General features: G+C 41.6%; 1 protein-coding gene across 1 annotated transcript in view; it reads left to right on the top strand.

Annotated features, from left to right (window-relative positions):
- Positions 1–13,080, top strand: part of PolA1 (DNA polymerase alpha catalytic subunit) — a 90,316-nt gene that overhangs the window by 19,926 nt on the left and 57,310 nt on the right. Inside the window, exons 16-20 of the mRNA XM_037429244.2 lie at positions 3,600–3,684; positions 4,464–4,618; positions 8,362–8,475; positions 9,687–9,856; positions 12,316–12,445. Coding sequence (XP_037285141.2) covers positions 3,600–3,684; positions 4,464–4,618; positions 8,362–8,475; positions 9,687–9,856; positions 12,316–12,445 — 654 coding nt within the window. The remainder of the gene's footprint in view (positions 1–3,599; positions 3,685–4,463; positions 4,619–8,361; positions 8,476–9,686; positions 9,857–12,315; positions 12,446–13,080) is intronic.

Genomic DNA, 13,080 nt, shown 5'->3' with positions numbered 1-13,080 from the left:
CTCGTGGAACAGCTCTGGGCCCGTTTCTTCTGAATTCAAGCCAAAAACGAAACTTCTGAATTCAAGCCAGCATGGCTGCCGTCGCGGAGCGTTGGAGATGTGCGAAGGAGTTGTGATCTAGAGAGGAGAGCCGATTTGCAAGAGAAAGGCGAGGAATTGCGGTAGAGAGAAGAGAGGGGAGGATACGGCGGGGGGGGCGACCTTAAAAACCAAAACACGCGGGAGGAAGGCAGGTCGAGTAGCTTGCTTGAAAGGTCCGTGGAACGCACCACTCGCGGGTACAAAAACTTGAAACTGTGCCTGCATGCGCAGAAGTCAAACCACAGCTGCCTAGATCGGCACGCGCGGCGATGTTCAAAGAATTGGTGGCCGTGGTAAAAAGTCGTTTGTTGCGCCGGCGGATTTTCGTGGCCTCATCGACTTCAATGTTTCGCGATTTGTTTCGCGCAAATTAACAGCCGTTTGCGTGCTTCCGCACACGTGAGGAGGGTTTGCTAAGCCGAGTGTGAAGTGAGCGAGAACAGGTCCTAAACACGAAATGAATCGCGAATTATCAGAATTGGTGGGTAGCCTACGCCCATGCACTAGGCGGACATGATCAGATAGTCGGTGGCCGACGACGTTATATATAGAGTCGGTGGCCGACGACTACAGGCTGGCGACGCCATCGACAGTACCAGCGATCAAAAACAGGGAAGATGGCTGACCCGCCTTCGAAAGATCGGTGGCAGTATGAAAACGCGGGCCTCGTCTGGCGATGCAAGGTTCTCAAGAGTAGCGGGGATGCGTAACAAAAAGCATTCGGGGAGAGCGGCAACTAGAGGGGCGCAGAAGCAGGGTCGGCGTTTAACAATAAGAATGTATAGGCACCTCGCTGATGCCTGATCGGTAGTAGAAAGTGGTTTCCCGGGAAGTCGGCAGAGCGCCGACTCCGTTCACTGTAACCGATCGACGGCACTCGGAGACGTTCGTTGTAAGTGCGATTTCGTGCCATTAAACTAATGTATATGTTCACGGTCACGTGGATATTGTTCATTTTAAGTGGGGCCGTTATATGTGGGCTCGACTGTATAACGAATTCTTATGTGCATTGTGCAGTTGCAAAATCCACTTGAATATACTCTCAATGTATGAAATTACCTACATATATAATACTTTGCTGCTATCCCATTCAGATTTGATATATAGAAGGTTTGACAGCAAGTGGATGTTGGTTACCTGCATCTTGTATCCGGTCTATAACGCTACAATCTAGTTCATGTATAGCTCCAATACTTTGCTAGCTCTGTCAGTGCATTACTTTTGAGGCGGAAGTAGAGTACCTTTATTGACTTCAGATTGTTTTCCTGCGTAGCGTGTCTGTTTAACTGCCTAGTGTGTTTTTCTCCTTCCTGCATAATGTTTTCCTTATAATTTTTTTTTTTTGTTTACTTGGAAACAAGGGTCACCGTAAATGGAAGTCTTTTTTAATCTGTTGCAAGTGTATAACTACCACACTTGCCCCAGGCAGGAATGCTAAAACTAGAGGTGTGCAAATATTCAAAAGTTTTGAATATTCGGCGAATATTGCATTTGTAATATTCGTATTCGATTCCATATCCAGTTATTCAAAAATTTCGAATATTCGAACTAACTCGAATATTTCTCGTATATTCGATGTTCACAAATATAGGTTCGTAGGCATGTGCGATTATTCAAATGCTTCGAATATTCAAACAAATGTAGGGTATTCGAACTCGCTTTGGTTCGAATTTAAAATATTAAAAAGTTCGAAGTATTCGCAAAGAACGAATAAATGCATATTAATCCGTATGTACCGCCTGTAAAGGTGGTTTCACTGCAGTGTAAGGGTGCTGAACCGTGAACGCATCTATTCAGAAGAAATCCGCTCTGCCGCGAAGGGGCCCTGCAACACTTATTGAGCATTTTCAGAAAATGCTGCCCATCGGTAGTCGAGGCTACCGAGGACACACAAACCAAATATTATAGGGCAGCATGCGGCATGCGATTCACAATAATTTCTCAAAGCCAGCTGAAAATTCTTTTCTTCGCTTGGCAAATGACTTCGTAAGCTCATAAAGCACGTGTGACGTATTTCTTTTTCTCGTGCCATCCCTCCCTGTTTAGCTTCCATGCCAGAAGAGAAATTTAAAGTTATACGGCTTCTGGCATGGAAAATATTTGTGGCGGTGAATTCATGAGGCAATAAATAAGCTTATTTAGTGAATGCATTCCATTGCAACTTGAAAACGTGTTGCACGGCCTCTTTAAGTGAAAATATTACACTCAAATCAATTCATTTTATTAAGCTTAAAAGCTAGTAATGACGGCTTATATACCCCAAGTATAAAAAATCTTCAAATGTTGCGTATTTTAAGGGTTATGACTCGCATCCTGCTGAAAGTAACATTCTGCTACTACCTACTCGAAGTTCTTTCGACCTCTTGTGAATGAAAAAAAAAAAGGGGGAATTTGCATAGAGGCTGTATTTCATTCATTTTTTAATTTGTGCAGGTTAGGTCATGATGAGTATGCCCATTTTATATATGTCATATATACTATTCAAATTCGATACGAAATTATTCGACAAAAATCACGATTCGCTTCGAACCTAAAATTCGCTTGGTGCAGATGACTGAGGCGCGAAACACATTTCGTGAAACACGAGGAGAAGAAGGGAGGAACGAAAAAACACAGCATTTTTTATCGTAAAATGACGAGCGCGGTCCTCGAGAAAGGCAACGGAAGCAGGCGAGATAACAAGTATTGCTATGCCCCAAGTACTCCTATTTTCCTTAGTGACTTGACAGGATATAAGAACAGGGGACAAAATTAAAAATAAATTGATCAAATTGGGGTCTTTCGAGCTAAAACTGGATTAATTATGACCACCTAGATTGCTTTATTAATCGCCTAAACTTAAGTACACGGGCATTACCTGTTACAAAATCAAAGCAGTGGCCTCATGCTCACTAGTTATCAAGGAAGGTACAAAAGCTTTCATTTCATTTCTTTTTTTTTTTGTAATAGTGTGCTACCACATAAAAAAAAGACACAAAAGGTTTGTTCATCATGTGAATTGAACCCAACATCACAGTCACAAGCTCACCTATTACTCTTATGCTTTCTTTTGAGTACAGATGGTGACATTTTTAAAAAAAATTTTGTGCACAATAACTGACTATAATAACAATTGTACTGTTTCCAACCTAAATATTTGATTGAGTAAAAAATTACTGGCGAAAAAAAATTGACCCTCTTTATTATTCGATATTCGATTTGTATTCAAAGCTATGTATTTGTATTCTATTCGTATTTAACAATTTTGATATTCCCACACCCCTACTTCAAAACTTAATGGCATGCTCCTCGTTGAGGCCTGTGCTCCATGTACTCAATTAAAATGTATGTTTTACTTTTTTAAATGGCTTTCTTTTGTTTGTATTTAGGCATATGTTGTCTTCATTCTATCACACAGAAATTTGTGGCTGCCTTAAGGGGAAGAGCTATAGCGTTGGAAAGCTGTGCATAACATCCTTGCTGATTCTTTAATCACAGCTTCTTTCGTATTTTAAAACCAAGAAATTTTCTCATTTCAGATTGTCGCTGTGTCTGTGCTGGCTCATCATGCTTTTCCCATTGACAAGCAGGCACCCCAGTCTCTATATCAGACTCATTTCTGCGGTGAGCCTAGAACAAAGCATCTAAAACACTAGTTCACTTATGCCAGTGAATGCTGTTTCTTTAACTGTAGTCAAAGGTATCATATAGCTACCGCACGAAACAGGTGGTACACTGTGCCATCTGACTAACATTTCTCTTACAGTTTGAGCTGTGTGAATAGTAAAATTTTGGGTGCGAAGCGAATTTGAATATTAAAGTTTGAGTGCGAATCAAATAATTTTTCAATGTGTCTCGAATATCTTTGGAATCTTCAAAGCACAATTGCACAAAAAAGTTGTAGAGGATCCCGTAAGCCTTTTCTGACGAGATAGCAACATGAAAGCACTTTTTTTTGGTTAGATTGGTGAAGAGCTGAAGGGGTGGTGTTCTCTAGTTGTCTTATCAAAAATGAGACAATGCAGAAGCCAAACTGTATTGTAGGTCCGAAACGGTGTCAGTTAAGCCCCATCTCTGCCACATCTTTCATCTCCTTGTTAGAACCGGTGTTTGTTCTTTAGTTAATACATTAGCGTCCATAAAAGCGCCTGAAAGGCAGCTTTGCTGCAGTACTAGTGTGATGGGATGAAGCATATTTAAACTTTTAGAGAACCACGGCCAATCGGACATTTACTGTATTTGTCTTGGAGTAGTTCAAATAGTGAAATTGTGGTGCAAAGTGAATTGAATAGCAAACACTATTCGAAAAATATGTGAACTTTCAAACACCTCTAGTGTTTACTTATTCACTTACTCTTACACATACAGAGTGCATTAATCAAAATTCTTTATTTTTGTTGCAGCGCTTACCAAGCCGTCTGGTACACTTTTCCCATGCCGTTTTATGAATGACGTAGCACGCTTCAAGGGCACCTCTCTGGAAGTGATGGACTCTGAACGTTCTCTGTTGACTTTCCTCATTGCTAAGCTCCAACGGTTGGACCCTGACATTTTAATTGTATGTGCTGCATTTGTTTTTTTTATTACTGTAATTGTGGTGGGTTTGGGTCTTTTGGATGTACTGCTGTCCATGTTACTGCAAACTATACAGTAAAAGTGCCACTGTTTTGAGAAGGGGACTTCATGTGCTTCGCGCTCTCGGCCATCATCTACAAAACAATTGGTTTTAGCATAAAATACATTACACAAAACAGTGCTAGATTTTTAATGCTGAAAGCTGTGTTCGCCATGAGTACTTGACAGCCTGCATTAAAAAATGGCACACATTCCTGACTTGCTTGCTTGAAGTTTTTCGGTATGTCATGAATTCGTGACACTAGGCAGTAAAGGGTTAAGTATACCTCGCTTCACTCTAAATTCACAAGGCTTCTTTCTTCAATATTAGCAGTTACTCTGCATATATATTCATTTTTCAAGTTCGGCTTTAATCATAGTACTATATTGCTCAGATATGGACTGTGAAGTTAAAGTTTAAAAAAGAACTGGCACCCAGATTCCAAACGTTATATCTTTAGTGTTGTTGAGTCCTCTTGCATATGTACATATTCAAGACTTACTAGTGGCAGCCAGGGTTGCCAAGTTGAAAAAACAAGAACATTGCCAAAAAATTGGAAAAACTGGCCAGAAGGTTGCCAATTTAAGCCAAGGGTCACAGAAGTAGCCAAACATAGCCAAGCATGTGTGAAAACAACTGCTGTACTTTTATTTAAATGACCCAATGCAAGAGCGTTTGGTGGAAATGTAAATAAGTAATGATCAAACTCCTTAAATGCAGAATTACTTTGATTAACGCATAAATTAACTTTAGTACGCATTTTATGAGAGTTTCTTGCACTGTTAAAGAAGTGACGTTCTTTTTATGCGTCTTGCGTAACTTTTCTTAAACTGACTAGAAGTATTGACCCTGAAGCGATAGTAAAAATGAGTACTGTGTGTACTCGTATGTGGCTAACATCAAGGTTGCTTGGATTGAGTCATAAATTGTAGTAACTTCCACCATCATTTCGCTTCTACAGACGCATTTCGTACTTCATCTTAAGAAATAACACAAACAATTTGTCAGATATCCCATTTCTAATGCCGATGAGTGTAGGGTGTCCTGGATTCTGAGTACTTTTGATTGTTCTGTTCACTTCTAATTACTATTCAAACTATGGTTTAGCATTATGTGGTATGCAAAACGATGCTCTCTGTAACCGTTTCAGCTCACTTTCAAGCCACGCACCCAAAAATATTTCTTTTTGTGTACTGCAAATGCGAATTTCAATTTTGGGAGATGGAAAAAGGCCTCAGCAATCGTGTTTTTATACCCCACATACCTGAATGGCAGCAGGGGCAACGTCACTAGATATTGATAACTTGGTTTGAATTGAGAGAACAAGGAAGTGGCCATAATGTAGCCAGATAGCTAAGACATCTTTTCTGCCACCACTAGCCCCCAAAAAAGTATCATATAATGCGGAATTCAGGTCGACCCCCTTACCTTGTCCAGCGAAAAATAAAGACGCAGGATTGCTCATGGATTCATTTTATTCAGTCCTCAGTGCACTCGAGTGTTGCTGATGCAGCACTTCTTGAATGCGCACACCACCATCTCTTCAAGCAGAGAGCTCAATGCCTCGGAGACCCAGTCAGAAACTGTCGCGAGAGGTGGCCTGCGCAGCCGGCCTGTCGGGTGCCGCAGGTTGTCGCCAGCCATCCATTTGGTGTACAATGCACGCACACGGTCTTTGAAAGGTTTATTAAGGATGACATCCAGCGGTTGCAGCGTTGATGTCATCCCACCCGGAATGACGGCAAGATCCGTCTTTTCGTCGCGAAGGCTCTTCTTCACTGATGCCGTCTAATGCCCGCGAAATGCATCCAACACGAGCATGTTCCGGTGCTGCAGGATGGCTCCAAGCCGCCGGTTCCACACTGTGTGGATCTACTCGCGCATTAGGGCCTCGTTCATGTACCCCTTCTTGTTGACGTGGACGACGACATTCCGCGAGAAGGCCTCCTTCAGCATCACCATCCGCTTAAAGGTAATGACGGGGGGCAACATTCTGCCGTCAGCCGTACAGGAAAGCATAACAGTGAAGAGCGAATGCTCGCTTTTGGTCGACAAAAGCTTCACCTCTTTTGCCCCACGTTCACAAATAGTTGTGGGCGACGGCATGTCGAATCACACCGGCGTTTCGTCGGCGTTACTGATCTGGCCTAACATGTAGCCATGCTGCCGCTGGAGACTGTTCACGTAGAGTTGAAACTCAATCGATTTGTCCTCGTACATCTCCGGCAGCTTCTGGCGTATCAACGTGCGCCGTCGAAGGGCGCACGTTGATACGCCAGAAATCCCTTGCGTCGCATGAAGCGATGGACCCAATAAATGGATCCCTTGAAGTCTTTTTTTGACAGACTGGTTTCACGGGGGAGCTCGACGGCTTTTGAGCAAATGAGCTCGATATTCACTGGCAGGGATCTGGCAAGGTACTCGCGGAGGAAATCCGCCACTTTGTCCTCGAGTTCCCGGTGCACAACTCGGCGACCGCGAAACTACGTCTTGCTCGCGTTACACACCGACAGTTTGGATTTTCGGTTGCGCCAGTACCTGACGCTTTTCTCGCACACTCCAAACTGCCGCTGTGCCGCCATGTTGCCATTCGCTTCTGTGAATTCAATAACTTTTCTTTTAAACGCGGCGGTGAACTAGCACCGCGTCTCGTTGTTCATGGTTGTTCGCAGTGTAAGGTCGCCACTCGCTACAAACTCTGAATGAACAAGAAAAGAAAAATGGCGTCAGCAGAGAACTCGTCGGCCCAAAGACGCGATGCCGATGCTGATGCCCAAAAAGCATGCGACACTCTCTATTGCCAGACGATCACTTGGTTTATGCCAAGGACCAGTATATATGTCAAAGGGTGACTTTTTAGTGGAATCTCGTCCTATATTCCGCACTACACGGTAGCCAAATTGGAGCAAAGTAGCGAAACCTGACAACCATGTTGGCAGCTAACGTTGCCATGGGCCTATCTTAATATTATAATTTTTAATGTAAGCACAAGTGCTAGTCAGGATTGGCAGCTCCTTCTGACATAGCCATAAGTTTCGTGCAGTGAGCAGAGTGGTTCAGCTGTCTCTCTGTGGCATTTGGACATCTCAGTGAGTATTGTGGACATCACAGATAAAAATTTTCACACAGAGGACTCTTTCTTTCGTGCTCTTTTTGTTGGAGGGAAGGAACTGCACGTCTGTCTACGTATTATATTAAGTTGCACATCAATGGCGATGGCCTTCAAGATTAAAATAACAAACCATTGCAGCCATGTCACTACTTTGAAGCCCCGCTGTGCACTTCTCTATTTTTTTCATGTTCGTAACTAAGAAATGAAGCTAGTGGTTCTGGAGCACTTTCAAGAATCTTTTTGGGCTCTCCTATGCCCAAAAGTTTTAGAACTCCTGGTTTAGAGAATACGCCATTTAGAATGCTTGTTCTACGTCACATCTTAATGACCCACTACGTCACATCTTAATGACCAACACGTGTAAAACTAATCAACAATGTGAAACAACGGTGTGATAGCTCATGCCTGACTAAATTTTTAACTATGTTTGGAGGTCATTTGATAAGTATGAATCTGGTGAAGACAATTTGAGTGCACTGACAGCAAGCTTGCAGTGTGGATGTCTTAAACTACTAAATCACTTTAAATTTGTTGCCATTGCTTCTGACTAATGTCTCTCTTTTTCTTGTCCTAGGGCCATGACATTCAGAGCTTCGATTTGGACGTACTGCTTCATCGCATGCTTACGCTGAAGATTTCTAATTGGTCTCGTCTGGGAAGGTTAAAGCGTGGAAATGCTGGTGCCCTGGTGAGATTACAAATCGTTTCTGTTATGGACGTACTGCTTCATTGCATGCTTACACTGAAGATTTGTAATTTGTCTTGCCTAGGAAGGTCAAAGCTTGGAAACGCTGGTGCCCTGGCGAGTTTACAAATCATTCTGTTGTGCCAGCCTTTACTTTTCCCTTTTTTCATAATAAAACATCCTACCATCAGCTTCACACGCAGGACTAATAAAAGGTGGAAATTTCACGTTGAATAGAAAAATTGAGTTCTGGGCATGGAAATACATAAAGTGTGCGTTTCACCAACATTAATTAGATTGAACAAAACATCATCTTTAGGCATATCGTTGGGGATCAGCCACGAATTGGAGCATAGTGCAAAGTGTTGCAGTGAAATGGCATGTGGTGAGAAGACATTTTTACCATACTAATATTTTATGCTTAGCGTTCTCTATCAGTGGCCTTAACTTTCAGTGTGTCTACAATACTTAAGTAGAACACTATTCATTCTGTCATTCAAAATATTCATTCTGTCATTCAAAATTTTTGAATACTATTTGTGCACACCTACTTGAAATAAATACCAAATAATATTACGAAACACGATCGAAGTAATGCATAAAATTACCTTAAAGTCATTGACAGCGCTACAGTATCTTGGGCATTGTTGCTCGGGCATTAAATGCAAGAATGCAATTTTCCCCCTTGAATATGCAACTTTTTACCACAAAATAAACTTTTATTGTTATTTCGAAAGGCTAGCCACCAATTTAAGCTGATCAGATGTGCTTTCTTTGTGCTCAGTTCAGGTAGTCTGTCTATATTGCTGTACCAATTTCAAATCATGTATACTATCCCCATATAATATGCTCCAGGCTGACTAGAGTGATTTATTACATTGAACTTGGTAGTGCAAAACTTGCAAAAAAAGAAACACTTTAAAGTTTCCTGAACTGCATGATTTAAAATGAGCTTTCTAAAGAATATGACTAGATAAAAATACACATCATCTATCACAGCACCTTAGTTAAGAATTGAACATATTTGTGCACAACAGTCTCTTGGATTTTAACTGTGTGGGTTTGCACTTTTTTCTGTACTTGCCTGAAGAACCGGAGGGACCTAGCCACAACCATTTCCATTGATGGTTACTTTTATAGCATTACGCTATAGGCACTACCGTGCTACGTTTCGCTGCTGTGAAGGACCCACTGTGCTTACGAATTGCATGCAGGGCAAGACAACGGACCGACAGATTACACCCGGTCGCCTTGTGTGCGATGCCAAGGTGTCTGCCAAAGAGCTGGTGCAGTGCAAGAGCTACGACTTGTCCGAGTTGGTCAGGACTTTGCTACGTAAGGAACATGTTCCCCTCACAGCTGAGCAAGTCCTGGACATGTACAGGTACGTTTATGGGACCAGCATTTTGACAGGAGCGTGTCAAGCATGCTGTAACTTATGGAGGGACCTAATCCAGGAAAGTCCCTAGGCACATTTTTCAAGCATGTGATAATCGCACTTCTATTTTTAGGTCACACTCTTGGGTTTTTGTTATTTTATAATTTGTGGCTAATATTCTGGAGAATTGATAAGTATGCTTATATTTCTTTTCACGCAGTAACATTACAAATAAGTACCATGGTGTGTGCCATTCCTTGTTGGTCACATAATCTAGCGCCAGACAGGAGAAATCAAAGATTAGTGTATTTTGACGTGAGGTAAAGAAAAGTGACAGAAGGGTATGAATCCCAACTTTCAATAGATTTCTTTATTCTTCCCCTTCACTCTCCTCACCCTTCCCTCCCCTGCCTGGTGAGTGAGTTGACTAAGAGAGGAGGAACTGGTTAGCAGAACAGCCGCTCCTTCTTTGCCTTGCCTGTTCGTGGCCTCTGAAAGCACACTATACCGGGTGGAATTAGGAAAAACTTTGCAGTTGCAGCGCACCTCAATGGATGTAAATTTGCACTTGGCGGTTGCTGCGTGCGACTACCATTCGGAGCATAGTTGTGCTGCACTCTAGCTATAGTTTTATTAATGAGATTTTGCTGTACATACATAGAACTTGTTAGTTAACTAAGCTTGTCCGAATTTTTGAGCAGTATGAATATTCAAACGAGTATTACAGTATTTGAGTTCACTTTCATTTGAATTTAAGTCATTGGAAAGTTGGAAGCATTCGAATTGAATAGATGTGTATTAATCTGCATGTAATCTCCTGTAAAGGTTGTTTTGCGGCAGTGAAGGGTTGCTATATCGTGAGTACACCTATCCAGGGGAATTATGCACTGGCGCAAAGCCCCGCTTCAAGGTTAAATGAACAAATTACCCTCACACTGATTGATCAATTTTATGCTTAAAAGCTTGTTACACCATCTTATATGCTCCTAGTATCATCATAATCATCCACCTGACTACCAGCTTATATGCTCTAAGTATAATAAGTTTTAAAATGTAATGTATCGTATTTTTTTCCGTAATGAACCCACATGCATAATGGACCCACCCCCACCTTGGTCCTCGAAAAAAAAATTTAATGTATCTGTTCATTTTAATTCAGTACAATAGCCAGTGCCGCCGATGATCGAAATAATGTTAAATCAAGCCATTATATCACAAAATAACAAGGCAATAAAAGTGAAAACATAGTTTCACAACCATACTAAACCGTTGCAAGCAGCACGAGCACCTACGACGTCAATCAACATTTGAAAGTTGGGCCTTTTCCGGCAAAGCGCCATCTGTTGAATGCAAGAGAAACCTCTTTGCTGATAGCGCTATGCAAGCACAGCGGCACAAAACCAAAGCGAAAAACAAAGCACGCGGTTTCCGAAATGGCGGAGGCGCGGCGTAGAAACCACCATATCAGAGGCTATGCATAGCGCAAGTACACTCACCCCGCCGATGGCGCGTCGGGCACTCGCAACGTCTACCGCAACGTTTGTGCACCATTATTCGAGGCTGCATTTTTGTTGTCGGTTTTGTCATTGTGAACTTAGTTGGGACACCCGCTGCTGCTGCGCAGGGTGCATTCGGCCAGTACGCTAGCTACAAACAGCATTCGCTGGAGCATGGGAACAGAGCGGCTGGACGACACTGCGGCGCCGATCCTTGTGCATTCATTACGGGAGGAAAAAAAAAAAGCTTCGATCTACAAAAAAGATATGTCGCGCATTTCACGGGCCAAAACGAGCAAAGCCGTCATGCAAAATTTTCGCTGTTATAACTTCCGTAACTTTTTCATCCTGCGTATTGAACCCTCCCCCCAAATAGGCGTCAACTTTTCTAAAAAAAAAAAAGGTGGGTTCATTACGCGAGTAACAGGCAGTCATGACTTGCACTCTACCGATGATTAAATCCTGCTTCACTTCAAAGCTGCTTTCACTTCCTTTGAATAAAAAAAAATCACATTTTCACATGCCTCGTTTTGAGTTTACAATCATAATCTACAAGTTTGTTGGGTCATGACAAATGTGTCCTTTTTTTTATATGTGGGATACATACTAGTATTTGAATTCGATTTGAAATTATTCAAAGAAATCAATATTCTCTTTGAACCTAAAATTTACACCATTCTCACAAGCCTACAGTAACACATATTGACACAGCGTATGTAGTCTTAAAGCTAATGTATGAAGCATCTGCAGTGAGAACTGCTATATTTCATTACGTATCTAACACATTTACGTTTGCTTACAAGCACTGTAATGAACGTGTCTTATGAAGGGATTTAGTATTTTTACTTGATGTCCCTTTCTGGCTAACAGGCTTCTGAATGACTAAGAACAGGACATTTTATTGGTTACACCTGTCAAAAAGAAAGCAGAAACGTGGAAAGGCAAGGAAATTTCTTTTTCACTCTCTAGAGATTCTGGCCAGTTGTTGAGACTAGTGGAGCACACCATGATGGATGCCCTCTACTGCCTGCGAGTCGTCAGTGAGCTGAATGCTATTCCCTTGGCATTGCAAATAACAAACATTGCTGGAAATGTCATGGTAAGTATAGTAAAGTAATAATGCTCTAATACCGTTGCTGCCTTAACCTTCTCAAAATGTGTTGCTCGATTGGCATGTGAACGGCAAATACACAAGCGGTAATGCATGTATGGGATACTTATCAACAGTGTTTTCTGCAAGCCAACAGTAATTTTAAATAGTTTTTTATAGCTTCTATGGGCCAAATGAAAAATGTCTCTCTATCTCTCTTTCCTTTTTCTTTTTGTATTAGCTGAAACAAAAATGCCAGATGCGCATGTTGTAATCATATTTAAGATATACTTTGTTTTTATAGAGCTAAAATATACAACAGTAATACAGCAATACATGCAACAGAATTAAATACAACTGAAATACCACATTTGTGAGGACATACAGTAACTAACTACTAGACGAGCGACCAAAAACTATTTCATATTCTCATATGTTTACATAAGAGGAAGCCTTAGCTTTGCAAGAGATTCTGCATAAGAACCAGACAGATTCGCAGCTATGAGTGATAACTTTTTAGCACATTGCTGAGTGCACAGCCTTTTAGTATTGCTAAGTGCTACACTGTTGCTCGTGAGCACGACATCTATTAGTTATTTGAAATGCAATGAAATGTGCACTTTGCGAATATAGCTCAAAATTTT

The sequence above is a fragment of the Rhipicephalus microplus genome, chromosome 1 (assembly GCF_043290135.1).
Source record: "Rhipicephalus microplus isolate Deutch F79 chromosome 1, USDA_Rmic, whole genome shotgun sequence".
Lineage (NCBI taxonomy): Eukaryota > Metazoa > Arthropoda > Arachnida > Ixodida > Ixodidae > Rhipicephalus > Rhipicephalus microplus.
This window is presented reverse-complemented; position numbering and strand designations above follow the sequence as displayed.